The 26,336-nt window shown below is 44.1% G+C and overlaps 2 protein-coding genes across 7 annotated transcripts; both read left to right on the top strand.

Moving 5' to 3' along the window:
- The first annotated feature begins 398 nt into the window (after positions 1–398).
- Positions 399–2,513, top strand: aplnrb (apelin receptor b). The gene has a single exon (XM_082157366.1). It carries the CDS (start codon positions 482–484, stop codon positions 1,559–1,561), a length of 1,080 nt encoding a protein of 359 aa, XP_082013492.1. The 5' UTR covers positions 399–481; the 3' UTR covers positions 1,562–2,513.
- A 6,741-nt stretch (positions 2,514–9,254) lies between these two features.
- On the top strand, positions 9,255–22,401 carry LOC309489717 (uncharacterized protein). 6 transcript variants are annotated; one of them, XM_082158573.1, is made up of 9 exons: positions 9,265–12,528; positions 13,154–13,510; positions 13,666–13,811; positions 13,960–14,060; positions 14,175–17,692; positions 18,318–18,674; positions 18,831–18,976; positions 19,125–19,225; positions 19,340–22,401. In XM_082158573.1, the coding sequence occupies exon 9, from the start codon at positions 20,564–20,566 to the stop codon at positions 21,722–21,724; it is 1,161 nt and encodes a 386-aa protein (XP_082014699.1). In that variant the 5' UTR covers positions 9,265–12,528; positions 13,154–13,510; positions 13,666–13,811; positions 13,960–14,060; positions 14,175–17,692; positions 18,318–18,674; positions 18,831–18,976; positions 19,125–19,225; positions 19,340–20,563; the 3' UTR covers positions 21,725–22,401. The 6 variants fall into 6 exon arrangements, 4 of the variants coding, with proteins under 4 accessions (XP_082014700.1, XP_082014699.1, XP_082014701.1 ...); XM_082158575.1 differs by having other exon boundaries at positions 9,341–12,528; XM_082158576.1 differs by having other exon boundaries at positions 9,348–12,528; positions 19,125–22,401.
- Positions 22,402–26,336: the final 3,935 nt, after the last annotated feature.

The raw sequence follows: 26,336 nt of genomic DNA, 5'->3' as shown, positions 1-26,336 counted from the left end.
AATACAAACGCGAAAAACGCTCGTGTATACAGTAGTATTAGTGTATAAATAGCCTATATAAAAGCAAGTTTATATAAAACCTGTAGCAGAGCTCTATCAATTTAAACCTTCTATTTCTGCAGCATTATTTACGGCTGTGATGTGCGACTATTTTTAATGTCCGCTTTGAATGTGGTCTACGCGCTGTTTCTCAGTAGTTCCGCTTGCAAATATTTTTGTTTGCTTGTTATTTTTATATTTCGTTGACTAATCCTGTGTGTTTTCCTGTGGAAGCTGCAGTGCGGGTGAGAGGAGGGGTCACTGGGGTAGAGGGGAGGGGTCAGGGGTGAGGGGAGGGGAGTGTGAGATCCTGAGGGTTTAAAAGCCACCGTTTGTCCAGCTGAAAGTGTATTCTGACCTGAACACATCACAAGCAACTTGTCTGTGATCATTTAGATCTCTTGTCAACGGATACTTTAAACACTTAGAGATTTTTAGAGGAATGAATGCCATGGACAACATGACTGCTGACTACAGCCAAGATTACTACGACGAGGCAGCAAACAGCTCAATGTGTGACTTTGATGAGTGGGAACCATCATATTCACTGATTCCTGTGCTCTACATGCTTATCTTCATCCTGGGCCTCACTGGTAATGGTGTGGTCATCTTCACGGTGTGGCGGGCCCAGTCCAAGCGCAGAGCTGCGGATGTCTACATCGGAAACCTGGCTCTTGCTGACCTGACCTTTGTGGTGACTCTGCCTCTGTGGGCCGTCTACACTGCCCTGGGATACCACTGGCCCTTTGGCGTGGCCCTCTGCAAGATCAGCAGCTACGTGGTGTTGCTCAACATGTACGCCAGTGTCTTCTGCCTGACCTGCCTGAGCCTGGACCGTTACATGGCCATCGTGCACTCGCTCACCAGCACACAGCTGCGGACCAGAGGACACATGCAGGCCTCGCTAGCCACCATCTGGCTTCTCTCAGGTGTGCTGGCTGCACCCACCCTGCTTTTCCGCACCACGGTGTTCGACGTCGAAACCAACCGCACCTCCTGTGCCATGGACTTCAGCCTGGTGGTGAGCAAATCGGGCCAGGAGACCTTTTGGATTGCGGGCCTCAGCATCTCCTCCACGGCTCTTGGCTTTCTGATCCCCCTTCTGGCCATGATGGTGTGCTACGGGTTCATCGGCTGCACCGTCACACGTCACTTCAACAGCCTTCGCAAGGAGGACCAGCGCAAGCGTCGCCTGCTGAAGATCATCACCACATTGGTGGTGGTGTTTGCTGCGTGCTGGATGCCCTTCCACGTCGTGAAGACCATGGACGCCCTCTCGTACCTGAACCTAGCGCCTGACTCCTGCACCTTCCTGAACCTCCTGCTGATGGCCCATCCCTACGCAACCTGCCTGGCGTACGTCAACAGCTGCCTCAACCCGCTCCTCTACGCCTTCTTTGACCTCCGCTTCCGCTCTCAGTGCCTCTGCCTCCTCAACCTGAAGAAAGCCCTTCACGCCAGCCCCGCCAGCTCCCTCTCTTCACAGAAGACCGAGGCCCAGTCGCTGGCCACTAAGGTGTGAGGAGCTGGTTGGAAGGGTGACACAGAATTGGGGTAACAAGTCAACAACTTCCCTCAAACTCTTACATCCTTCACAAGAACTCAAAGGTTACTCTGTTTGTTGGGGACAAGAAGACTTTCCTTTTGTATCTGACTGTGGGAACTTGAGGAACCAGCTTCTCCTGTCCCGGGACTATGCGTTGTTACTCTGTGTAATATAAAGGAGAGCGTTCTGGTTCTGAAGAAACTGATGCAGTCTGTTTGTCCTGGTGTCTCTGAGACCACAAGCAGCTTCTGGAAAGCAGACCCCCCTCCGACAGCTGTGCTCCAGACGTGCGGGACACAGTTGAATGTACATTATGGAGGACGAGCGAGGGCTTTTCTGCTTGCCTCTGCATCTCTCCCGGCTCCAGAGATTGAGCTTCACAGACTCTGCTGTTACTTTGGAGCTGCAGGGGGGTGGGTGGCCCACGGAAGGCTTTGAGAGCAATTTATGAACTCTTTACTTTTGAAACTGTATTAGTGTATTTAATCATGCTCCTTACCCTTTGGTTGCTTGTTTATGTTTTTGTCCATTAAGCACTTGTTCGTAAGGGGCAGTGATAAGAATCCTGGTGGCCAGTCTGTCTTATCTAAACCGTCAAGATAGGGGAGGGAGGGATGGGAGCCTTACATGAGAAGAAGTGTTGCAGCTTGATTAAAGACTTTCAAGGGGGGAGGTGGGTGTTTTGGGGAGACGAAAACAGGAGATAAAGGGAGGGGGGTAAACTCAGACAGACAGATGGCAGTTGACAAATGTTGTTGGGGAAAAGGGACGGCCAATTAATAGGTGGCAGCTTCGACAGATGAGATACTGTGCGTGTGAGTGTGAGCTCATGAAATGTGTGCAAGTCAACTTTTATTTTGATATTGTGGAAAACACTGCTGTATGATTCATTTATGCAGTACTTTCTGAATAAAATGTGTATTATGAATTTCTCGTGTATGCCTCTTGTTTTGTCATCCGTTAAAGCTCATGGATTCGGCTGGAATGTCTGCAACATTCCCTCATGTGCGCTGTTTTTCCTGTTAACGCTGGGCTGAGGCTAGTTGCTTTGTCTTTTATTGTCCTCGGCCAGTTCAAAATCAAAGCAAGTGACTGACAGGAAATGCATGTTTAAAGCTGATTTCCTTGTGTTTCTGGTTTTGTACTCTTGGCTTCGTCAAACTATGTTGTGTACACAGACGCAACAACACTAAAGAGCTCTTTAAAAATAGACACAAAAAATCATCACCTAAAATATGAACTCCCTAAAATATGAAGTACTAAAAAAATTTTTTTTCAATAATTTAACAACATCTTCATTTTTTATTTGCAAATACTTAAAACAAGTATAAACCATTTACACATCTATCTATCTATGTATCTGTCTGTCTATTTATATATTACTTTGTTATATGATATAATACAATGATTCACATTAGAACAATTCACAGTATCTTTTTGCATGTGTATAATTCATTTGGAATTTAGCACAAAAAACAACAACAACAAAAAAAACCCCTTTAAAATAAAAACTGCTCTGCATATGGAGGGTCATCAGCCCCTAAACAGCCCACTAATGATTAAGCTCCCTAATAAGCTTTGGTCAGGACATAATCATTATCAGAGAGACTATACTAATCTGTGGTAATTAGTGGTCTTTAGCATGGACTTATATTTGTCCTTCATAATAAAGGGTGTGGTTATTATCAATAACACTGATAACTATGTGCATCATGATACAGATGAAAAACACTTTAAATTGATGAAATCACAAATGAGCTTAAAACTTTATTTGCTTGTAGAATGTACCACAACATGCGAGTGTGTAACAGCTAGAAAAAAAAAGAAAAGAAAAAAAAAAGCTACTTGTTAACACATTTGACCATTTGTGTAGCATTTCTTACTTTGAATAAAAGCATCTGAATGAATTAATGTAAATGTACAATCTAAAAATGCTGGGTTGTTTAAACCCATGTTTGAGTCAAATATGGACAAACCCAGCCATTGTGTTTAATTTTTTTAATGCTTTTTTTTTTTACCCAACTTGTGTTTGTCCATATTTGACTCAAACATTGGTTGAAACAAACCAGCATTTTTTTTTAGAGTGTAAGTAAACACTAACAGGCAGTTGATAAATGAGTGAATTATATCTATTCTGAAGATTACTGCATAATGTGGACAGACTGAACATGCAACAGGGATTATGAGGCAGGCAAAACACACGTCTGTTAAGCGGGAAACAAAAAGCAGAAGCAAGAGGGTGGGGCATTAAGATAGCGGAGGAGAAGTGAAAGAATAGAGGGTGTTTCTTTTATATAAATGGCCCTTAGAGACAGAACAAGTGTGTTTTGTATGTGTGTGTGTGCAGTTGCTAGCATGTGTGTGGGCTAGTGCCTAGTGGGCTAGTGGGTTTGTTTATTTGTTTTCTGTCAGGGGTGTAAAGTGAAATATGAAGACAGGAGACTGTGAGCTTGCATTTATGGATAAAGAATTGAATGTGGATTTGAAGAACGACGCTAGAACAGGGTAAAGTTATTCCATGTTTCTGGCGTCTGCTGCTAACATGTTCCACGTTTCTTTGCTAACAGCTGCAGTGTGTGGGCACAGATCAAATGTTGGGCTCAGTATTGCCCGCAGGTGTCAAATTATACCTTAGGTTCTCAAAGAAAATCTGGACGATATTTCTAGGGACATTTTCAAAGATGTTGTAAAGATTTTGAACAGTAATTTAATCTCCCTGCATAATTGTGAATTTCATGGTGTGAAGTTGCATATGTTAAATGAGCTGCTTCCTGTGCTTTAAAGTGAAACATGTATATGGTGGAAGTGGGAAACCTGACAGTGTAAAATCAGAGCATGAAATAAAACATTCAAAATCTTTTGTAACTTAAAAAAGGTCATCTCTGCACTTCCTGTACACATTTTCGTTGTCTAAACATATTTTTCTTTGTTTTATCTTGACATTCTGATTTTTTTCAGTGTCTTATGCTGATGTAGTTAATTTTTTGGATAATTTTTTTCTGCTATCCCAGCTTAATAAACTCTAACAGAGAATAAGGAAGCCATTTGTGGAGTTCTAAAATCTGTAAATACTGGAGAAGCGGCTCACTCCAGAACAAATGGGTGGAGCGTACGCAGAGGTGGACAGTATACACTCTAAGAAGAAAAGGTTCAAAAATGAACCTTTTGAGGTTCCTGGAAATTGCAACTGTGGGGGAACCTGAAGGTTCATTTTTGAACCTTTTTGAAAAGGTTCTAATTGGAACCTTTACTTAAAGGTGCATTAATGAACCGCATGGGTTCCATTTTGAACCTTTTTATACACACTTTTGGTATGTATATATATATGTATTATTATTATTATTATTATTATTATACATTACTACTTTAATCCCATTTCACAACACAGACACAACCTATTATTCTTCTTGAAATATTTATTTAATATAGGCATATACAAATGTGAACACAGGACAGAAAGTACAAATGAAGACTTATTAAAACTGGAATAGAATATAGAGAATATAGATTATAGAATATTATATATCATGAAAAAAACGAACAGAATGCAACTGAATATTCACAATAAATATTATTAACCCATTTATTGTATTTACATCATGTATTTACACACCCACACAAGTGTACTATACCACATTGATAATATAGAGAGATCTTGGACTCTCTTTGAATAAAAGTGGAAGCAGCAGGACAGCAGCAGCCATTGAGAGACCTTAAATGTAAAAGTGTAAAAATATGGGTAGTTTAGTGTTAATTGCAAAATTGTATTTACTATCCATAAAAACAAATTGATTACATTTTCATTTATATATATTACCTTTGTGTGCCAATTCAATATGGGTTTTTTTTCGCTTCAGCCAACTCAGCACAAATATCCACCCCGACTTCTCTTCTGTGGCACTCATTAATAACTTTCGGTGCCACCAGGGCAAGATTTTTCAGAATGTTCTTTTCAATGTTTGCATCAAGTATGCTTTCAAACTCTAATACAAGCTATTAAGGAAAAAAAAATATTAACAAAAATGTTCAAATACGCAAATGTTCATTGCTTTGAAGTCATAATTTGGAATACAATTCTACTCACAATTGAGGGGATTTTAAGGGCTGGATAGCGTGATAGTATTTCTTTTGTGGAGTGATGTTTCACGTAGTCTGCCCTCTCATTCCTCGTCCGTGCCATGCAGTCTTGTAAAAGTCGGCTATTTGGTGTCCTCTTCAAGCATTCTGTTCTCATTTTCTCCAAGTGGATCCCTATGCTGTATTCATCTTCTCCTGATTCACTCTTTCCACACAAAAAAACATACTTATAGGTATGCTATTCTTAAATAACATACCTATTCTTAAATCCTGAAGAGTATTCTATTTGTGACTCTTACCTCTTCAGACCTTTGTCTCTTTTGGTGCTTGTCTTGGATACCTGATAGATCCTCAGTCTAAAAAAATAAATAAAGACATCTATTACTGTAGATATCCATTAAGGTGTAGTATCATTTGGCATACTTATTTCTTTATTAGTTACCTTATTGGTGACACTTGTCTGTTGGATGCTCTGAGAAATCATCTGGTTCTTTACTTTCCTGAATCTGCTGCGAACTTTATTTATCTCTTCAATGTCAACCAAGGGTGATCTTTCTTTCTTGAATTTGTTCTTAAGAATCTCATGCCATGACTCCTTCAATTGAAAAATATTAATTAAACATGTATAACCTTCAAGATAACAATATCAAGGAAGTATTAAAGGGTTTATGAAATTGAAAAACATCATGTTCTTACATATCCCCTTCCTGTCCTGTCTCTCAAGAATTGGTATTTAGTAACAAGGGCTGAACACACCCTGTTGTATTGTTCACTTGTTGGATACCTGAAAAAAAAAGAGATTTTTTTTTTTTTTTTTTGCCATATATGGGCATCTGAGACTGTCAATTCTCAAAGCATTTTTATAAATCATAAATTCATATATTTATTCTTTGTAATGTGTGAAAAGCATTGATATTAAAAGTTAACTATTTGTACCTGATTGTGTTTTTGTTTTTTCATAGCATGATTTTTGGGGAATTGTATTGAATCCAATTAGGGTCAATTTTACCCGTACCATACAGGCTGTAACCAGAAATCGAACAGTGCATAAAGGTTTTTGGTTCACCCAAAAAGAACATTCTGTCATCAGTTACTCTGATTTCTAAACCTGTATAACTTGTATACTTGCTTTGTTCTGCTGACTTTGAAGAATTTTAAAGGGATAGTTCACTTTAAAATTAAAATTCTGTCATAATTTACTCACCCTCAAGTTGTTTTAAACCTGTATGAATTTATTTCTTCTCCTGAACACAAAGGAAGATATTTTGAAGAATGTCAGTAACCAAACAGTTAACTGGAACTATTGACTTCCATAGTATATATTTTTTCCTACTATGGAAGTAAATGGTTCCTCAGATCTGCTTGGTTTACAAATATTCGTCAAAATGTCTTCCTTAGTGTTCATCAGAACAAAGAAAATTATACAGGTTTGACAATTTGAGTAACTGATGACAGAATGTTAATTTTTGGGTGAACTATCCCTAAACATTTTGTAATACAACAAATTATATACATGTATAACGTTATACCGTTAAGTTTTCTGCGTTCAAAACGGTTATACTGAATAACGTTAATTAGCTAGAATTAGTAATGAATTTTAGTTAAGAACCACTGATGTAAATAATTAAAAAGATTATAGCTTAGGCCTTATATCCATAAGCCAACTAAAAATGCTTTGTATTACTAACGTTATATTGTTACTAAAATAAAAATGAGGAGGTAGAGGTAAAAACAAACAAAACAAATATAAACCACAAATTGTTCTTGTTTTTTTCTTACCTTTTTTCAATGTCTGAATCCAATCAATTTTGCGATCTTACTGTCGATAGAAGAGTCACAAAATGAGCTCAAACCTTATTATGACACACTACACTCATTATATTATCGCAGATATCAATGTTTATAGTTATTTTGACATGTTATTTGTGACTTACCTAAAATATTTACCGTCGATCTTCTAGTAGTCCATCAGCTGACGTCACGCGAGTCGCGCAACAAAATAACGGTTTAAACGTTTTTTGTTTTTTTTCACAGACCATTGAAGATTTTGTGATTTACGTAAAAAAATTATTAAATTATTAATGAATTGATATTATTTAGTAGCACAATTAAAGTGGCTAAACAAAAATTAATATGTTATTGAGGTTTATGTGTTCTGATTTTTGTGTGGAAACAAATAGCCTACATTGTACAAATTTTCAAAACTTTTAATAATAATAATAATAGGTAGGCATGTTATTAGCCTACTATTAATATAAAATAAAATAAATAGTAGGCTAATCAGAACAGTATTATTGTTATGCATAATAAAAAAAATATAATAATAATAATTATTATTGATATTATTATTACTTCTTGGATGTCATTTTTGTTAGAAGAATCCAAGAGTAATTAATTAATAGCCCAACGTTTCAATAGATTAGGCCTATTTCTGTATCAAAAAAAGAAAAGAAAAAAGAAAACTATGTAAAATATATATATATATATAGGCCTATTTTTTTTTTTTAAATAAACCATTAAATGGCACTTTCTGGAGAGTTCTGTGCAAAGAAATGGAGAAATTGAGTCTTACATGATAAAAACTGCAAGGTTAAGAGCATATACTTTGCATTGTTGTAGTAGCCTATCAACAGGTTTTAGGACATTTAGCATTTACATTAGGACTGTTAATCAGTAATCACTTGATTACACATTTAGTCTTATTTTCCTTACCTTGTTGTTTCCTTACGTTGTGCTGAACTTGACCAAATTGATCTGCTGCTGCTGCAGCGGCGGCCGGCAGCGTGAATTTTTTTTTTTTTTTTAGGGCAGTAAAAGGTTCTGGAACTTTTGCGCGCTTCCACATCCCGCGCAACTACGGATCTCAAAGGAACATTCATTATATATTGCTGCGTACATTTATTTATCCGTGTCGGAGTTCTGAGTAGTAGGCTAGCCTATACGCGCATGGCATGCACGAGCGGTGCGCGATCATGGTCGACTGACAACGAGATTAAGCAGCTGAACAAGACGGCCGTGTTCCGATTGTTCTCATCTCAGCTCCGCGGAGACAAAATAGACATGCCATTTAAAAAATCTTTCATTTATTGTCAGAAATATGTTTTCAAAAGCATCACTTTCATCAAATTGTATATGACATAATATATATATATATATATAAGAACAAAGGTTTGTAGTTCACTTTGCAATTTACAGAAATTCTTTTTTGATGAATGTTTACTGAATTATAATTTATTGACTTCTCTATAAACAAAATGTTGTATTTATCTACCTGAAAGCAGGGTTTTTTCAGGGCTGTAGTTTTGCTTATACTTGTGCAAAGTATTTTTTAAACTAACAGGTGAACAACAATAATGGAGCATCTTTATTGATCAAGTGCTTTGAATGTGTACAAATTTAAAAGTTCCATTCTTGTATGTTCAGGGGCTAATAGCAAAGCAAGGGCCTAATAACAAAATAAAACAATATTTTAAGGCACTTATAAGGTTCAAAAAGGAACCTTGACAACAGGCCAGGTTCTTATATGAACCCTTCTGCCACAACAAAGGTTCTAAAATGAACTGAAAACATGTGCCAAATAATCAGTGGATCATTATAGAACCTATAGGTTCAACTTTGAACCTTTTTCATAGTTAGAAGTTCATATTTGCACTTTAAAGTTCTTTTTTGAACCCCAAAGGTTCAATCTCTTTTAAGAGTGTACATTTACTTGAGGACTGTACTTAAGTACACTTTTTGACTATCTGTACTTTACCTGAGTATTATTTTTCTGGAAACTTTTTACTTTAACTTCACTACATTTGAAAGACAAATATTGTACTTTTTACTCCACTACATTTCTGTCAAGGTCCTTGAGTAGAAAGTAGTAACGTCAGTCAGGGGATGATTTTGGTTGCAGGGGTTGCATTTTGGTTGGAAATAAAAATCGGGTTGACGTCAATCCGACTGATGTTGGTTTCTGACAACAACCCGTTTTCCGTAACATAATTGCGTTTTAGCATCGATTGAAGTTAAGCTTCTTGTTTCTGTATGCTCAATAGCTTCTACATTGTGTCATGTGATATAATTGAATGATCACAGCCACTTATTTGCCAGTGGCTTATCGTTATATCCGCTTCGAGTAAATGAGCCAACAGCCATCGAGTTTGTTTGTTTGTTTGTTTTAATTATATTGGCTAATTCTGTTTTGCTTTGATGGTCTTTTAAAATAGTTTTGTTTGATAACTTGTATACATTTTCAGTTTTGATTGTTTTGTCATTCTCTATTGCTTTCTCAGTTGGTAGCTGCATAACTTCAACCAGATATTAAAATACAATGAGAAATGTTTAGAAATGTAACTTCTTCTTTTTCCGTAAAACACACAGTGCTCTTTATGATTAGAAACATGGTGAGATGGTGAAATTAGCAACCCTGCATCACTTTAAGGTAGGGATGCACCGATATGTATACACCGAAAATTTTGGCCGATACCGATAATAACCGATAATAACCGATAATAACCGATAATCTTTATATTTGAAAGCCGATAACTGTTATATTGGCTGATAAATCTAAATCCAAATTTTTAAATAATTTTGAGTGCCTGATTACAAAAACAAAAGTCTCATGTCCCAATCACACAATTATAATGATGTTTTAATTTTAATTTTATGTAGCCTATGACAGACTTGCACATTGCACTTAACTGTATTTTCTTTTCAAAGTGATTTCAATATGAAGAGTTCAGATGCAAAAGCCTCTAAGTGCCATCTGACATTTTCTTCTAGAATAATCATTTATATCAAGCTTGCATATTTAAATTCAGTAATTTCACTTAAATGGTCATTTAAGTGAAATTATTGAACTTAAATATATGAGCTTGATAAAAATGATCATTCTAGAAGAAAATTTTAGATGGCACTTAGAGGCTTTTGCATCTGAACTCTTCATATATTTCAAGCAATTCAAAACCATCATGACGAGCAGAGCACATCTGAACTGTCTTAGCTGAAGGAAATAATCCAGTATTTATCGGCTTTAATATATCGGCCACATTTTCTTATTGGCCCGATAACGCTAACATTAAAAATGAACATATATTGGCCGATGCCCATATGGTGGCCGATATATTTTGCATCCCAACTTTAAGGTTTTAGTTAAATTCTACAAGCTTACACAACAATTAAAATGTTACAATTGAATTACAAGAGGTTAAAGGGATGGTTCGGAGTAAAATCAACCTAGGGTCCTTTGCACCATGACCTCGAGCCAAACACCCCCAGAAGCCTATTTTCCTTTGGTCATCCATGAAGGCTCATATTGGGGGATGTCGCACTCCAGATCAACATGACTTTTCATGGTGCCTTTCTCAAGCCGATGCCAGTCTAATGTACCTGACCCAGTGGTGGATCTTAGCCCAAACTTGCTGTAATAATCCAGGATAAGGTCTGTGATGCTACTGTGAACATGATGTCGCTGGAGGGCAAGCACAATGAGATTATGAGGTATGGATCCACAAGCATTAGCAAGGTCCAACCACAACACAGAGAGATCTCCTTCTCCTTCACGAGCCTCCCTGATGAGTCGTGTGATGACTCCTGTGTGTTTCAAACAGCCTCACACTCCCTGGATTCCACCCTTCTGAACAGAGGTGTCAATATAGTGGTTCTTCAGGAGGAACTCAGTTAGTCGTCACGAAAGGATACTGAAGAATATCTTTGCCTGTTTATGCAATTGTTTCCTGCAGCGTTAATGAAAGTTCATGTCAGGTAAAAAGGAAGCAAGACATTCTGTAGATGATATTTAATGTTGTGTCTGCTGGTTTTATTTCTTCAACAGTATCAAGTTTAACGCACTTTAGTGTTCTATACAGGCCGTTTGGCGGTTCACAAGTTCCTTTGCCCATAAGAGACTTGCGCCTTGAGACTTTTCTCTGCGATTCGCAGTCTTTAAATCCATATAATTTGTGTTGTCATTGATGGAAAAATCTGTTTGATAGCAGCACTTGTAAATAGTACAAGTACACCATCTGTGTGGTGGCACAACTGGTAAGCTTGTGTGGCAGCGGCCCGGTTTGAATCCTGTCCGTAGTGTTCCCAGACCTAAAGTATACCAATTTTTATTGTGCTACAAAAACATTTAGTTATACTAAAGTACCAATAAATTGTGCATAAATATAAAACAAATTCACTAGGGTGGTCTGGTGTCCCGTCCTGAAGAGGGTCTTTTTTCTCCCTGTTGGTGATATCAAGAGCAATCAAAGCTCCTGAGACTCTATGTGACTCTGTGACTCTAGCGATGGATGAATCACCGCAGATGTGTATTTGTCTTCCTCATCAGAGCCTCAGACTCTTTACCACTGAAACCCAATTACAAGGGGGAGTGTTTGAGGAAAGAGTTTGGAAACAAATTATTTTTGCAAATCCATCTAGTGATGATTTAATTAAATAATTGCCTGACCTTTTTATGATCATAAATGTTCTGTTTTTAGACTCGTGGTGTGAATAGGCACATCTCAATCCTTCCTGTCTTGGCAACCCGAATGTCACATGACTCACACATTGACCACTTACAGTTTCATTTTGAGTTTATTTCCGACTTCAGTTTTAAAAGCAGGCTGAAGAAATGCAAAGCATTGTAGCCTAAACAATCTGAAGCTAGAACAACCGCAGCATTAACCATTAACACAGTGTTATAATGAGTGACATTAAGAGATCAGAGATAACTGAAGATATATATGATGATGTGATGTTGATGACTGAGACTGTGGAAATGGACAGAGGAGAAAGAGTGGAGATGATGGTGGATATCTATGACAGTGCAGATACTGAGAGACATTATGATCTGTGGACAAACACGGAGAGACATCAGCCACTTCAACACACTGGTAATGTAATTCATCTGATACATATTATAACAGAGAGACAGAAGTATTGTAGTATCTCTTGTGTTTTTCTCAGTTGCTTTGGTTAATTTATTGAAACAGTCTTAACATTCTCTAAACTCAATTTTCACAACTGTTTTATGGGACACCATGTCTGCAAAATGTAGTTACTCACCCAAAACATTTAAAGTCAAAATGTTTTTTCACCATCACAAACATGCCATGTCATAAATATTTTTTTAGAAATGACACGCATGTCTGACAGATTTTGATAACTGAATGGCTCACACAATGAAAGACTGTTTAGATGCGTTGAATAGTATGACAATTTTACAGAGAATCAACTCATCAGTCTTGATCAGCAGGCCATGTGTATTAAGATATTATGTATGTAGTACTTACTCTTTTGCACCAAAACACTTGCACTAAAACAGATGGAATTTGCTTAAATAAAAAAGAAATCCAAATTTGGTGTGAACAAGAAATGAATTGTTCAGAGATCTGAACTTATTTTGCGAGATCTCATTTGAGAATTGAGCCAAAGCGATTGAGCAGAACTGTAATATATATATTCATAAGAATATAGCAGAAGTGTGACGACTAATTTAATCTTGTCTGTCGTCTTCAGGAAGTGTCTCGGTGAAGAACAGAAAGCACAGAGCAGTTGAAGTGTGTTTGTGTCTGCTGTGTGTTCTTCTGCTGACTGCTGTAATGATGCTCTGTGTGTATTTCACCACCGAGAGAAACCAGTTACGAACCCACATTAATAATCTGACTGAGGAAAGAGAGCAGATACTTACCAAATATGAGCAGATACTGAACCACAGTAATAATCTGACTGAGGAAAGAGAGCAGATATTTACAAAGTATAAAAAAATTATAGAAGATAAAGAACATTTCCTGATCAAGAAAAAAAATCTGACTGCAGAAAGAGAGCAGATAAAAAACAAGAATGATGAACTCCAACGTGTCCTTTATGAACAAGGTAATTTTGTGTTTTCCTCATTAAATCATAAAAAAAAAAAACTTTTTTCTACCATTCCACGTCAATAAAAATAAGCATTGACTTTTCATTGAATAAATTTCATCATGGACAAAGCTAAACTGTGTAAACTAATATCTAAACTGGTGTATTAATAGATCAGCGTGCTGACAACTTCAAATGGATTTACTACAACTTCAGTTTTTATTATATTTCATCTGAGAAGAAGAAATGGAGTGACAGCAGACGAGACTGTCAGCAGAGAGGAGCAGATCTAGTGATCATAAACAGCAAAGAGGAACAAGTGAGTGAGAAAGAAAAAGATTTTGTGTTTGTTTGTGCACATTGACACATGGGTTGGTCTGTTTTAACTAATGAGACAAAGGTGTATTACTGTTATTGTAATTATTACTACATATATTCTACAATATATTACTGTTCTATCATAACAGGAGTTTTTGCAGAAGGTTGCAGGTAATGATCAGTTCTGGATTGGTCTGAGTAAAACAGAGAGAGTGTGGAAATGGATCGATGGCACCACAATAACAAAAGGGTGAGAGATCACTGGATTTAACTGATCATTAGCCAGAATTTCTCTACTGTGAGTATGTTATCATACTCATAACTGACTCTACTGGAAATCAAACAGTCTTCTTTGTTGTTTCAGGTATTGGAGAAATCAGAAGCAGTATTTATATAGTGATTATTGTGCTGTAATTATTTCATCGGGTTGGACAGATAAGGAATGTTATTATTTAATAAAATGGATCTGCAAGAGAACAATTTTAAAACCACTCATTAGATTAAATATATAAGAACACACAAAGAAATAAACCCATCGTGTTTTTGATCAGTGGTTCTGCTTTGTAATTCTAATTATATCATTGAACAGTACAAGTTATTTTGAAATGAAATATCTTTATGTGATTCATAATATGTTTAAATATGCAGCTTAATTGGAAATATGAGATCTATGTAATATTTCATAATATATCATAATAGAGATGAAGATAAATGGATCCACTCCTTTAAAGTCTGTGGATATTGCTCATGAGAAAGGGTCAGTGGTCTGGTGTCTCGTCCAGAAGAGGGTGTATCAGATAAATAGTCCACTTTGGTGGCTGAACAAAGAAAAAGGCTTTGCACTCACTGTCCAGGATAGATTTCATTACTGAAATAATATTTATTACAAAAAAATAAGTATAAATTCAGCAAAAATTATGGATCTAGTGAATCAGCACAATAAAATACAGATTTTATGTAAAGCTCTTTATGTCCTGTAATTTTATCTGTGTGAGATTGCTTTCTAGTGATGGGAAGTCCGGTTCTTTTCCGCGAAGACAGTTCGTTTCAATGAACCGGTTCAAAAAACCGGTTCCCTTTCAGTCGCTCGCGTTCGACGTAACGTCGACGTGACGACGTAATTGGGATCACTTCAGGGAGCCCTATCAACTTCGAGTGTCTACAGAACGAGCCAATGAAAGTTGGCGTGCGTGAATCGCGTTACGCGCCCCCGCCCCGCCGAGCGGGTATAAACAGGAAGCGGGCGCACGCACACATTGTCTTTCATTTCGGAGCCGAGTTTCTGTGAGACTTTTTTGTCTATGAGAATCAGCCTTGAAGACTTCAAAGAGGATCGTCTCTCTCTGTTCCTGTGTTGGTGTGACGGCGCGATCAGCGGTGGCCGCGAGCATTGCAGCTCTCAACTGCTGTTTTCACAGCACTGTGTTTGTGTCTGTGTGTGTGTGTGTCGGTTCGGTGGGCGTTTCCCCTGTGTGTGCATTCACACTGCGGCTACCCCTGGGTGCCTCAACACAAAAAGAGAGTTCTAAATCCTTTTTTATTTTTTACTAAAAGAGCAACACAAGCGTGACCCTGCGTCTTTTTCAAGATGTCATTCCGCTTGTGTGTTTCTGGATGCCGTCGTTCCCTGGCGCCAGCAGATGGCCACAGCAGTTGCCTCTCGTGTTTGGGCATTCAACACGCTGAGGCAGCTTTTGTGGATAGTTCATGTTCCCATTGCGGGAATATGACTATCGCAGCGCTGAGATCGAGACTCGCTTACCTCAAGGGAGGTGCAGTCCCCTCGCCTATGCCCCGATCTAGTGTCTATTCTGCCCCGCAGAATAGACCTACTTTGGCGCATGACCAGGGTGATCTGAGGATTACCGTGAGGGCTTCCCCGTCGAGTCATCCTCCGCGGGCCCCTCACGCCTCACAAGCGCTGTCGCCACTGGGGCCCCTTAGTGGACGCCTTGGTCCTTCTCCGGAACGACCAACCGTTTCCTTTGGGGCTCCGGCTGATGACCAGATGTCGATCGCAGCATCGGAGGGGGAGCTGTCCTCTGGAAATGACGACTCGGCTGCGTTGCCCCCCTCGGGGTGTGTAGCGTCGTCCGAGCCAGATCCAGAATGGACCGCTATGCTTTCCCGGGCCGCCGAGAAGGTCGGGCTTGCGTGGAATCCTCCACCATGTCCCGAACCTTCTCGGTTGGACGATTGGTTTCTTGGGGCGGGCCGTGCTGGTTCTCAGTGCGCCGCCCCGGTACCTTTCTTTCCGGAAGTGCATGAGGAGCTCTCTAGGACGTGGAAGGCACCGTATAGTGCCCGAAGCCGTTCTAGTGGCTCCTCACCCCTCGCCACCCTCGACGGCGGGGCAGCTAAGGGGTATGTGGATATCCCCCCAGTGGAGCGGGCCGTCGCGATGCAGCTGTGTCCGGCGTCCGCTTCCTCTTGGCGGGGTAATCCACGCCTCCCGTCCAAGGCCTGTAAGTTTTCGTCCGGCTTAACGGCGAAGGCTTATAAGGTCTGTGGACAGGCTGCTTCCGCCCTCCATGCCATGGCGCTCTTGCAGGTCCACCAGGCCCAGGCGCTCATGGACATGAACGAGGGTGGTTCTGACCCAGAGCTCGCGGGAGCTCCGTGTGGCAACCGACCTCGCCCTCCGGGCGACGAAGGAAACCGCACGTTCGGTTGGTCAGGCGATGTCCACTCTGGTGGTCCAGGAACGCCACCTTTGGCTCAACCTGGCGGATATGAGGGACACCGATAAATATCGGTTCCTGGATGCCCCTCTTTCCCAGGTTGGGTTGTTCGGCGACGCGGTCGAGAGCTTTGCCCAACAGTTCTCGGCCGCACAGAAGCAGACGGAGGCCATCCGGCACATCCTGCCCCGGCGGACCCCTGCTGCTCCCACCCGTCCGCCGGCCGCAGACCCTCCGTCTACTCGTCGCCGTGGTCGGCCTTCTGCGGCGTCCTCCGCTCCCGCTAAGCCCCAGCAGCAGCAGCCATCATCCAGGCCTCAGCGTGGAGCAAGCCGCAGGAAGCCGACCCCGCCCGTCCAGGCCGCTGCCAAACCAGGAGGCAAGCGACGGTGCAAACGACCCTGAGACGGGCGGCCCAGAGGTGGATCAAGTTGCTCTTCAGGAGATGGCGAAGGCGCCACTCCTTCCCCCGGTGGAGGGCCGGGCGGAGAATCTTTTGTTTCCTTTTCTTTTTGTTCTCTTTGTGGTACCCACAATTTCAATAAAAGAGCAATTTCTGAAACCTCCGGGCCCCAAGAGGGCGCGCTTGGCAGTCGACGACGCCGCCATGCCTTGTCACTCCCGAGCCCCTCTTTCATCGCCAGCAGGCAGCAGTGGCTGTGTCCTGGACGCACTGACGCCTCCGCACACTCACTCTGCCCTTCGACGGAAGCAGGTATGTGCTGCACCACACACTCAGACCCCACTTCGGGCCGCTGTGCTGTCCGAGTCGGGTCCCTGCATTCCGCCGCGCTGCCCCACCCGGGGTACGTCTGTGGTGCCGTTGGTCCCGCTTGCTCGGTCTCTGGGAGCCTGGTTAATGCTTCCCAGCCCGTCTCGCTGGCTCATCCGTACCATCAGACTCGGCTATGCGATTCAGTTCGCCCGGCGCCCCCCTGAGCGGTCCCTAAACAATCCTAAACAATCTGAAGCTAGAACAACCGCAGCATTAACCATTAACACAGTGTTATAATGAGTGACATTAAGAGATCAGAGATAACTGAAGATATATATGATGATGTGATGTTGATGACTGAGACTGTGGAAATGGACAGAGGAGAAAGAGTGGAGATGATGGTGGATATCTATGACAGTGCAGATACTGAGAGACATTATGATCTGTGGACAAACACGGAGAGACATCAGCCACTTCAACACACTGGTAATGTAATTCATCTGATACATATTATAACAGAGAGACAGAAGTATTGTAGTATCTCTTGTGTTTTTCTCAGTTGCTTTGGTTAATTTATTGAAACAGTCTTAACATTCTCTAAACTCAATTTTCACAACTGTTTTATGGGACACCATGTCTGCAAAATGTAGTTACTCACCCAAAACATTTAAAGTCAAAATGTTTTTTCACCATCACAAACATGCCATGTCATAAATATTTTTTTAGAAATGACACGCATGTCTGACAGATTTTGATAACTGAATGGCTCACACAATGAAAGACTGTTTAGATGCGTTGAATAGTATGACAATTTTACAGAGAATCAACTCATCAGTCTTGATCAGCAGGCCATGTGTATTAAGATATTATGTATGTAGTACTTACTCTTTTGCACCAAAACACTTGCACTAAAACAGATGGAATTTGCTTAAATAAAAAAGAAATCCAAATTTGGTGTGAACAAGAAATGAATTGTTCAGAGATCTGAACTTATTTTGCGAGATCTCATTTGAGAATTGAGCCAAAGCGATTGAGCAGAACTGTAATATATATATTCATAAGAATATAGCAGAAGTGTGACGACTAATTTAATCTTGTCTGTCGTCTTCAGGAAGTGTCTCGGTGAAGAACAGAAAGCACAGAGCAGTTGAAGTGTGTTTGTGTCTGCTGTGTGTTCTTCTGCTGACTGCTGTAATGATGCTCTGTGTGTATTTCACCACCGAGAGAAACCAGTTACGAACCCACATTAATAATCTGACTGAGGAAAGAGAGCAGATACTTACCAAATATGAGCAGATACTGAACCACAGTAATAATCTGACTGAGGAAAGAGAGCAGATATTTACAAAGTATAAAAAAATTATAGAAGATAAAGAACATTTCCTGATCAAGAAAAAAAATCTGACTGCAGAAAGAGAGCAGATAAAAAACAAGAATGATGAACTCCAACGTGTCCTTTATGAACAAGGTAATTTTGTGTTTTCCTCATTAAATCATAAAAAAAAAAAAACTTTTTTCTACCATTCCACGTCAATAAAAATAAGCATTGACTTTTCATTGAATAAATTTCATCATGGACAAAGCTAAACTGTGTAAACTAATATCTAAACTGGTGTATTAATAGATCAGCGTGCTGACAACTTCAAATGGATTTACTACAACTTCAGTTTTTATTATATTTCATCTGAGAAGAAGAAATGGAGTGACAGCAGACGAGACTGTCAGCAGAGAGGAGCAGATCTAGTGATCATAAACAGCAAAGAGGAACAAGTGAGTGAGAAAGAAAAAGATTTTGTGTTTGTTTGTGCACATTGACACATGGGTTGGTCTGTTTTAACTAATGAGACAAAGGTGTATTACTGTTATTGTAATTATTACTACATATATTCTACAATATATTACTGTTCTATCATAACAGGAGTTTTTGCAGAAGGTTGCAGGTAATGATCAGTTCTGGATTGGTCTGAGTAAAACAGAGAGAGTGTGGAAATGGATCGATGGCACCACAATAACAAAAGGGTGAGAGATCACTGGATTTAACTGATCATTAGCCAGAATTTCTCTACTGTGAGTATGTTATCATACTCATAACTGACTCTACTGGAAATCAAACAGTCTTCTTTGTTGTTTCAGGTATTGGAGAAATCAGAAGCAGTATTTATATAGTGATTATTGTGCTGTAATTATTTCATCGGGTTGGACAGATAAGGAATGTTATTATTTAATAAAATGGATCTGCAAGAGAACAATTTTAAAACCACTCATTAGATTAAATATATAAGAACACACAAAGAAATAAACCCATCGTGTTTTTGATCAGTGGTTCTGCTTTGTAATTCTAATTATATCATTGAACAGTACAAGTTATTTTGAAATGAAATATCTTTATGTGATTCATAATATGTTTAAATATGCAGCTTAATTGGAAATATGAGATCTATGTAATATTTCATAATATATCATAATAGAGATGAAGATAAATGGATCCACTCCTTTAAAGTCTGTGGATATTGCTCATGAGAAAGGGTCAGTGGTCTGGTGTCTCGTCCAGAAGAGGGTGTATCAGATAAATAGTCCACTTTGGTGGCTGAACAAAGAAAAAGGCTTTGCACTCACTGTCCAGGATAGATTTCATTACTGAAATAATATTTATTACAAAAAAATAAGTATAAATTCAGCAAAAATTATGGATCTAGTGAATCAGCACAATAAAATACAGATTTTATGTAAAGCTCTTTATGTCCTGTAATTTTATCTGTGTGAGATTGCTTTCTAGTGATGGGAAGTCCGGTTCTTTTCCGCGAAGACAGTTCGTTTCAATGAACCGGTTCAAAAAACCGGTTCCCTTTCAGTCGCTCGCGTTCGACGTAACGTCGACGTGACGACGTAATTGGGATCACTTCAGGGAGCCCTATCAACTTCGAGTGTCTACAGAACGAGCCAATGAAAGTTGGCGTGCGTGAATCGCGTTACGCGCCCCCGCCCCGCCGAGCGGGTATAAACAGGAAGCGGGCGCACGCACACATTGTCTTTCATTTCGGAGCCGAGTTTCTGTGAGACTTTTTTGTCTATGAGAATCAGCCTTGAAGACTTCAAAGAGGATCGTCTCTCTCTGTTCCTGTGTTGGTGTGACGGCGCGATCAGCGGTGGCCGCGAGCATTGCAGCTCTCAACTGCTGTTTTCACAGCACTGTGTTTGTGTCTGTGTGTGTGTGTGTCGGTTCGGTGGGCGTTTCCCCTGTGTGTGCATTCACACTGCGGCTACCCCTGGGTGCCTCAACACAAAAAGAGAGTTCTAAATCCTTTTTTATTTTTTACTAAAAGAGCAACACAAGCGTGACCCTGCGTCTTTTTCAAGATGTCATTCCGCTTGTGTGTTTCTGGATGCCGTCGTTCCCTGGCGCCAGCAGATGGCCACAGCAGTTGCCTCTCGTGTTTGGGCATTCAACACGCTGAGGCAGCTTTTGTGGATAGTTCATGTTCCCATTGCGGGAATATGACTATCGCAGCGCTGAGATCGAGACTCGCTTACCTCAAGGGAGGTGCAGTCCCCTCGCCTATGCCCCGATCTAGTGTCTATTCTGCCCCGCAGAATAGACCTACTTTGGCGCATGACCAGGGTGATCTGAGGATTACCGTGAGGGCTTCCCCGTCGAGTCATCCTCCGCGGGCCCCTCACGCCTCACAAGCGCTGTCGCCACTGGGGCCCCTTAGTGGACGCCTTGGTCCTTCTCCGGAACGACCAACCGTTTCCTTTGGGGCTCCGGCTGATGACCAGATGTCGATCGCAGCATCGGAGGGGGAGCTGTCCTCTGGAAATGACGACTCGGCTGCGTTGCCCCCCTCGGGGTGTGTAGCGTCGTCCGAGCCAGATCCAGAATGGACCGCTATGCTTTCCCGGGCCGCCGAGAAGGTCGGTCTTGCGTGGAATCCTCCACCACGTCCCGAACCTTCTCGGTTGGACGATTGGTTTCTTGGGGCGGGCCGTGCTGGTTCTCAGTGCGCCGCCCCGGTACCTTTCTTTCCGGAAGTGCATGAGGAGCTCTCTAGGACGTGGAAGGCACCGTATAGTGCCCGAAGCCGTTCTAGTGGCTCCTCACCCCTCGCCACCCTCGACGGCGGGGCAGCTAAGGGGTATGTGGATATCCCCCCAGTGGAGCGGGCCGTCGCGATGCAGCTGTGTCCGGCGTCCGCTTCCTCTTGGCGGGGTAATCCACGCCTCCCGTCCAAGGCCTGTAAGTTTTCGTCCGGCTTAACGGCGAAGGCTTATAAGGTCTGTGGACAGGCTGCTTCCGCCCTCCATGCCATGGCGCTCTTGCAGGTCCACCAGGCCCAGGCGCTCATGGACATGAACGAGGGTGGTTCTGACCCAGAGCTCGCGGGAGCTCCGTGTGGCAACCGACCTCGCCCTCCGGGCGACGAAGGAAACCGCACGTTCGGTTGGTCAGGCGATGTCCACTCTGGTGGTCCAGGAACGCCACCTTTGGCTCAACCTGGCGGATATGAGGGACACCGATAAATATCGGTTCCTGGATGCCCCTCTTTCCCAGGTTGGGTTGTTCGGCGACGCGGTCGAGAGCTTTGCCCAACAGTTCTCGGCCGCACAGAAGCAGACGGAGGCCATCCGGCACATCCTGCCCCGGCGGACCCCTGCTGCTCCCACCCGTCCGCCAGCCGCAGACCCTCCGTCTACTCGTCGCCGTGGTCGGCCTTCTGCGGCGTCCTCCGCTCCCGCTAAGCCCCAGCAGCAGCAGCCATCATCCAGGCCTCAGCGTGGAGCAAGCCGCAGGAAGCCAACCCCGCCCGTCCAGGCCGCTGCCAAACCAGGAGGCAAGTGACGGTGCAAACGACCCTGAGACGGGCGGCCCAGAGGTGGATCAAGTTGCTCTTCAGGAGATGGCGAAGGCGCCACTCCTTCCCCCGGTGGAGGGCCGGGCGGAGAATCTTTTGTTTCCTTTTCTTTTTGTTCTCTTTGTGGTACCCACAATTTCAATAAAAGAGCAATTTCTGAAACCTCCGGGCCCCAAGAGGGCGCGCTTGGCAGTCGACGACGCCGCCATGCCTTGTCACTCCCGAGCCCCTCTTTCATCGCCAGCAGGCAGCAGTGGCTGTGTCCTGGACGCACTGACGCCTCCGCACACTCACTCTGCCCTTCGACGGAAGCAGGTATGTGCTGCACCACACACTCAGACCCCACTTCGGGCCACTGTGCTGTCCGAGTCGGGTCCCTGCATTCCGCCGCGCTGCCCCACCCGGGGTACGTCTGTGGTGCCGTTGGTCCCGCTTGCTCGGTCTCTGGGAGCCTGGTTAATGCTTCCAAGCCCGTCTCGCTGGCTCATCCGTACCATCAGACTCGGCTATGCGATTCAGTTCGCCCGGCGCCCCCCTGCGTTCAAGGGCATTCTGTTCACCCGTGTTTTGGCGGACAATGCCCCGGTGCTCAGGTCAGAGATCGCAGTCCTACTGGCGAAGGATGCGATCGAGCCGGTCCCTCCAGCCGATATGAAGACCGGCTTCTACAGCCCGTACTTCATTGTACCCAAGAAAGGTGGTGGGTTACGACCAATCTTGGACCTGCGCGTCCTGAACCGGTCCCTTCACAGGCTACCGTTCAAGATGCTTACGCAGAAACGCATTTTCAAATGCATCCGTCCCCAAGATTGGTTTGCAGCGATCGACCTGAAGGACGCGTACTTTCATGTCTCGATTCTCCCTCGACACAGACCGTTTCTCCGCTTTGCGTTCGAGGGACGGGCATATCAGTACAAGGTCTTACCCTTCGGGCTGGCCCTGTCGCCCCGCGTCTTCACGAAAGTCGCGGAGGCGGCCATTGCTCCCATGTGCGAGCGTGGTGTTCGCATCCTCAACTACCTCGACGACTGGCTTATTCTGGCCCAGTCGAGAGAGCAGTTGTGCGAACACAGGGACATGGTGCTCAGTCACCTCAGCCACCTAGGGCTTCGGGTCAACTGGGAAAAGAGCAAACTCACCCCCGGGCAGAGGATCTCTTTTCTCTGTATGGAGTTGGACTCGATCAGCATGACAGCGCGCCTCACCGAGGCCCGTGTCCAGTCAGTGTTGAACTGCGTGAGCACGCTCAAACGCAGGACAGCGGCACCACTGAAACTGTTTCAGAGGCTCCTGGGGCATATGGCATCTGCAGCCGCGGTTACGCCGCTCGGATTGCTTCATATGAGGCCGCTCCAACACTGGCTCCACGATCGAGTCCCGAGATGGGCGTGGCAGAGCGGCTCGTGCCGGGTCCAAGTAACTCCGCACTGTCGCCAAACTCTCAGCTTGTGGTCGGACCCTTCGTTCCTGCGGGCAGGTGTTCCCCTGGAACAAGTGTCCAGGCACTCCGTGGTCTCCACGGATGCCTCTACCACCGGCTGGGGGGCCACGTACAACGGGCATGCAGCTTCAGGTCTGTGGACGGGGCCTCAACTGCATTGGCACATCAACTGCCTCGAGTTGTTAGCAGTACGTCTTGCATTGAGCTGTTTCAAAACGCTGCTACTAGGCAAGCATGTACTGGTCCGTACGGACAGCACTGCGACCGTTGCGTACATCAACCGCCAAGGTGGTCTACGCTCCCGCCGCATGTCACAACTCGCCCGCCATCTCCTCCTCTGGAGTCAGAAGCGTCTGAGGTCGCTTCGTGCCGTTTACATTCCGGGCCTGCTCAACCGTGCAGCCGACGAGCTCTCACGGCAGCAGGTGCTACCGGGAGAATGGCGACTCCATCCCCAGGTGGTCCAGCTGATTTTCAGGCGCTTCGGGACCGCTCAGGTAGATCTGTTTGCCACCCCGGACACGTCTCATTGCCAGTTGTTCTATTCTCTGACCGAGGGGACCCTCGGCACGGATGCTCTGGCACACAGCTGGCCCCGGGGCCTTCGCAAGTATGCGTTTCCCCCAGTGAGCCTTCTTGCACAGACCTTGTGCAAAGTCAGGGAGGACGAGGAGCAGGTCTTGTTAGTTGCGCCGTATTGGCCCAACCGGACCTGGTTCCCGGAACTAGTGCTCCTCGTGACAGCCCCTCCCTGGCCCATCCCTCTGAGAGAGGACCTGCTCTCTCAGAGACGGGGCACCCTATGGCACCCGCGTCCAGACCTCTGGAAACTCCATGTCTGGTCCCTGGACGGGACGCGGAGGTTCTAAGTGACCTACCCCCTGCGGTAGTTGACACCATCACTTCCGCTAGAGCCCCCTCTACGAGGCGCCTCTATGCATTGAAGTGGAACCTGTTCGTTGACTGGTGCTCCTCTCATGAGGAGAACCCCCGATCTTGCTCGATCAGAGCCGTGCTTTCCTTCCTGCAAGAAGGGCTGGAGCGAAGGCTGTCTCCCTCCACCCTTAAAGTGTATGTTGCCGCTATTGCCGCACATCACGATGCTGTTGATGTTAAGTCTTTGGGAAAGCATGACCTGATCGTCAGGTTCCTGAGGGGAGCGAGGAGACTGAATCCTCCTCGCCCACTCTCTATACCCTCTTGGGACTTGTCTCTGGTCCTTTCGGCACTTCAGAGACCACCCTTTGAGCCTCTGCAATCAGCTGAGTTAAAAATTCTGTCCTGTAAGACAGTACTCCTGGTTGCATTGGCCTCTATCAAGAGGGTAGGGGACCTGCATGCATTTTCGGTCGACGAATCGTGCCTAGAATTCGGCCCGGATAACTCTCACGTCATCCTGAGACCCCGGCCCGGATACGTGCCCAAGGTTCCTACCACTCCCTTCCGGGACCAGGTAGTGAACCTGCAAGCGCTGCCTTCGGAGGAGGCAGACCCAGCCCTGGCTTTTCTCTGTCCCGTTCGCGCTTTGCGTCTGTACGTGGACAGAACGCAAAGCCTCAGGACCTCAGATCAGCTCTTCGTCTGTTACGGAGGCCAGCAGAAAGGGAAGGCTGTCTCCAAGCAGAGGATGGCCCACTGGATAGTGGATGCCATCGCCTTGGCTTACGAAGCCCAAGGCGTGCCCTGCCCGCCTGGGTTGAAAGCCCACTCCACTAGGAGTGTCGCTTCTTCCTGGGCGCTGGCTCACGGCGCCTCGCTGACAGACATCTGTAGAGCTGCGGGCTGGGCGACACCTAACACGTTCGCTAGGTTTTATAGCTTACGTGTTGAGCCGGTTTCTTCCTGTGTGCTCGCTTCTACTAGCCGGTAACACCGAAGTTCCCGCTCTAGTGTCGGCTTGCTGCGCCACTCCCTTCCTAGGAACGGATACGTGCGCTTTTTACTCCAGTCAAGTTCCCCATTGGCGAACCCTGTGAGTTCCTCCGCACCCCTTCGGCAGTCGGACGTTGCGGAGCGTCCGACGCCAGGCCTAGTGCTCGTATGCTTGTTAACTTGTGCTAGGCTGGGTTCCATATGTGGTGATCCCTGCGGCGATCCCATATGTGTATTCTTCCACGACCAGCTCCCTGCGGTGAGCCCGTGTCTTCCCTTGGCAGAGTCTGCTCTGCCGTCACTGTCCGGTGTGTCTCCCCCTTTTGGTGGAGCCACCCCAGTGACATTCCATATGTCGCACTGCCCCTTCGGCCAGTCCATATGTGTATTCTCCACATGTTACCTCCCTTCGGGCAGGATGTGGCTCCGCAGCGTTCTTTCCCCTGGAGAGGTACGCTTTCCCAGTGTTATCCAAGAGTTCCGCTGTGTGGGGTATAATGGAACAGCAGTTGAACTCCCTCTACGCAGGTCTTCCGCCCCAGCAGTTGGGGGTCTGAGAGTCTTGCGTAGGGCGCTGGATGTGGCAGCAACCGTGGCGTTTTCCATGGGATCCCAATTACGTCGTCACGTCGACGTTACGTCGAACGTGAGCGACTGAAAGGGAACGTCTCGGTTACTGATGTAACCCTCGTTCCCTGAAGGAGGGAACGGGAGACGTAACGTCCCGTCGCCACCGTTGCTGACCATCGCTGCATGGCCGTCACAAATCTCGGCTCCTCAGCGAAAAACAATGTGTGCGTGCGCCCGCTTCCTGTTTATACCCGCGCGGCGGGGCGGGGGCGCGTGACGCGATTCACGCATGCCAACTTTCATTGGCTCGTTCTGTAGACACTCGAAGTTGATAGGGCTCCCTGAAGTGATCCCAATTACGTCGTCACGTCGACGTTACGTCTCCCGTTCCCTCCTT

Source organism: Leuciscus leuciscus (assembly GCF_965113295.1).
Source record: "Leuciscus leuciscus genome assembly, chromosome: 24".
NCBI lineage: Eukaryota > Metazoa > Chordata > Actinopteri > Cypriniformes > Leuciscidae > Leuciscus > Leuciscus leuciscus.
The sequence above is the reverse complement of the archived record's forward strand: the minus strand, read 5'-3'. Positions and strand labels throughout refer to the sequence as shown.

Excerpts from the sequence above, each read along its gene's own strand:
- aplnrb (XM_082157366.1), top strand. The coding sequence starts at position 482 with ATGAATGCCATGGACAACATGACTGCTGACTACAGCCAAGATTACTAC.
- LOC309489717 (XM_082158573.1), top strand. The coding sequence starts at position 20,564 with ATGTCATTCCGCTTGTGTGTTTCTGGATGCCGTCGTTCCCTGGCGCCA.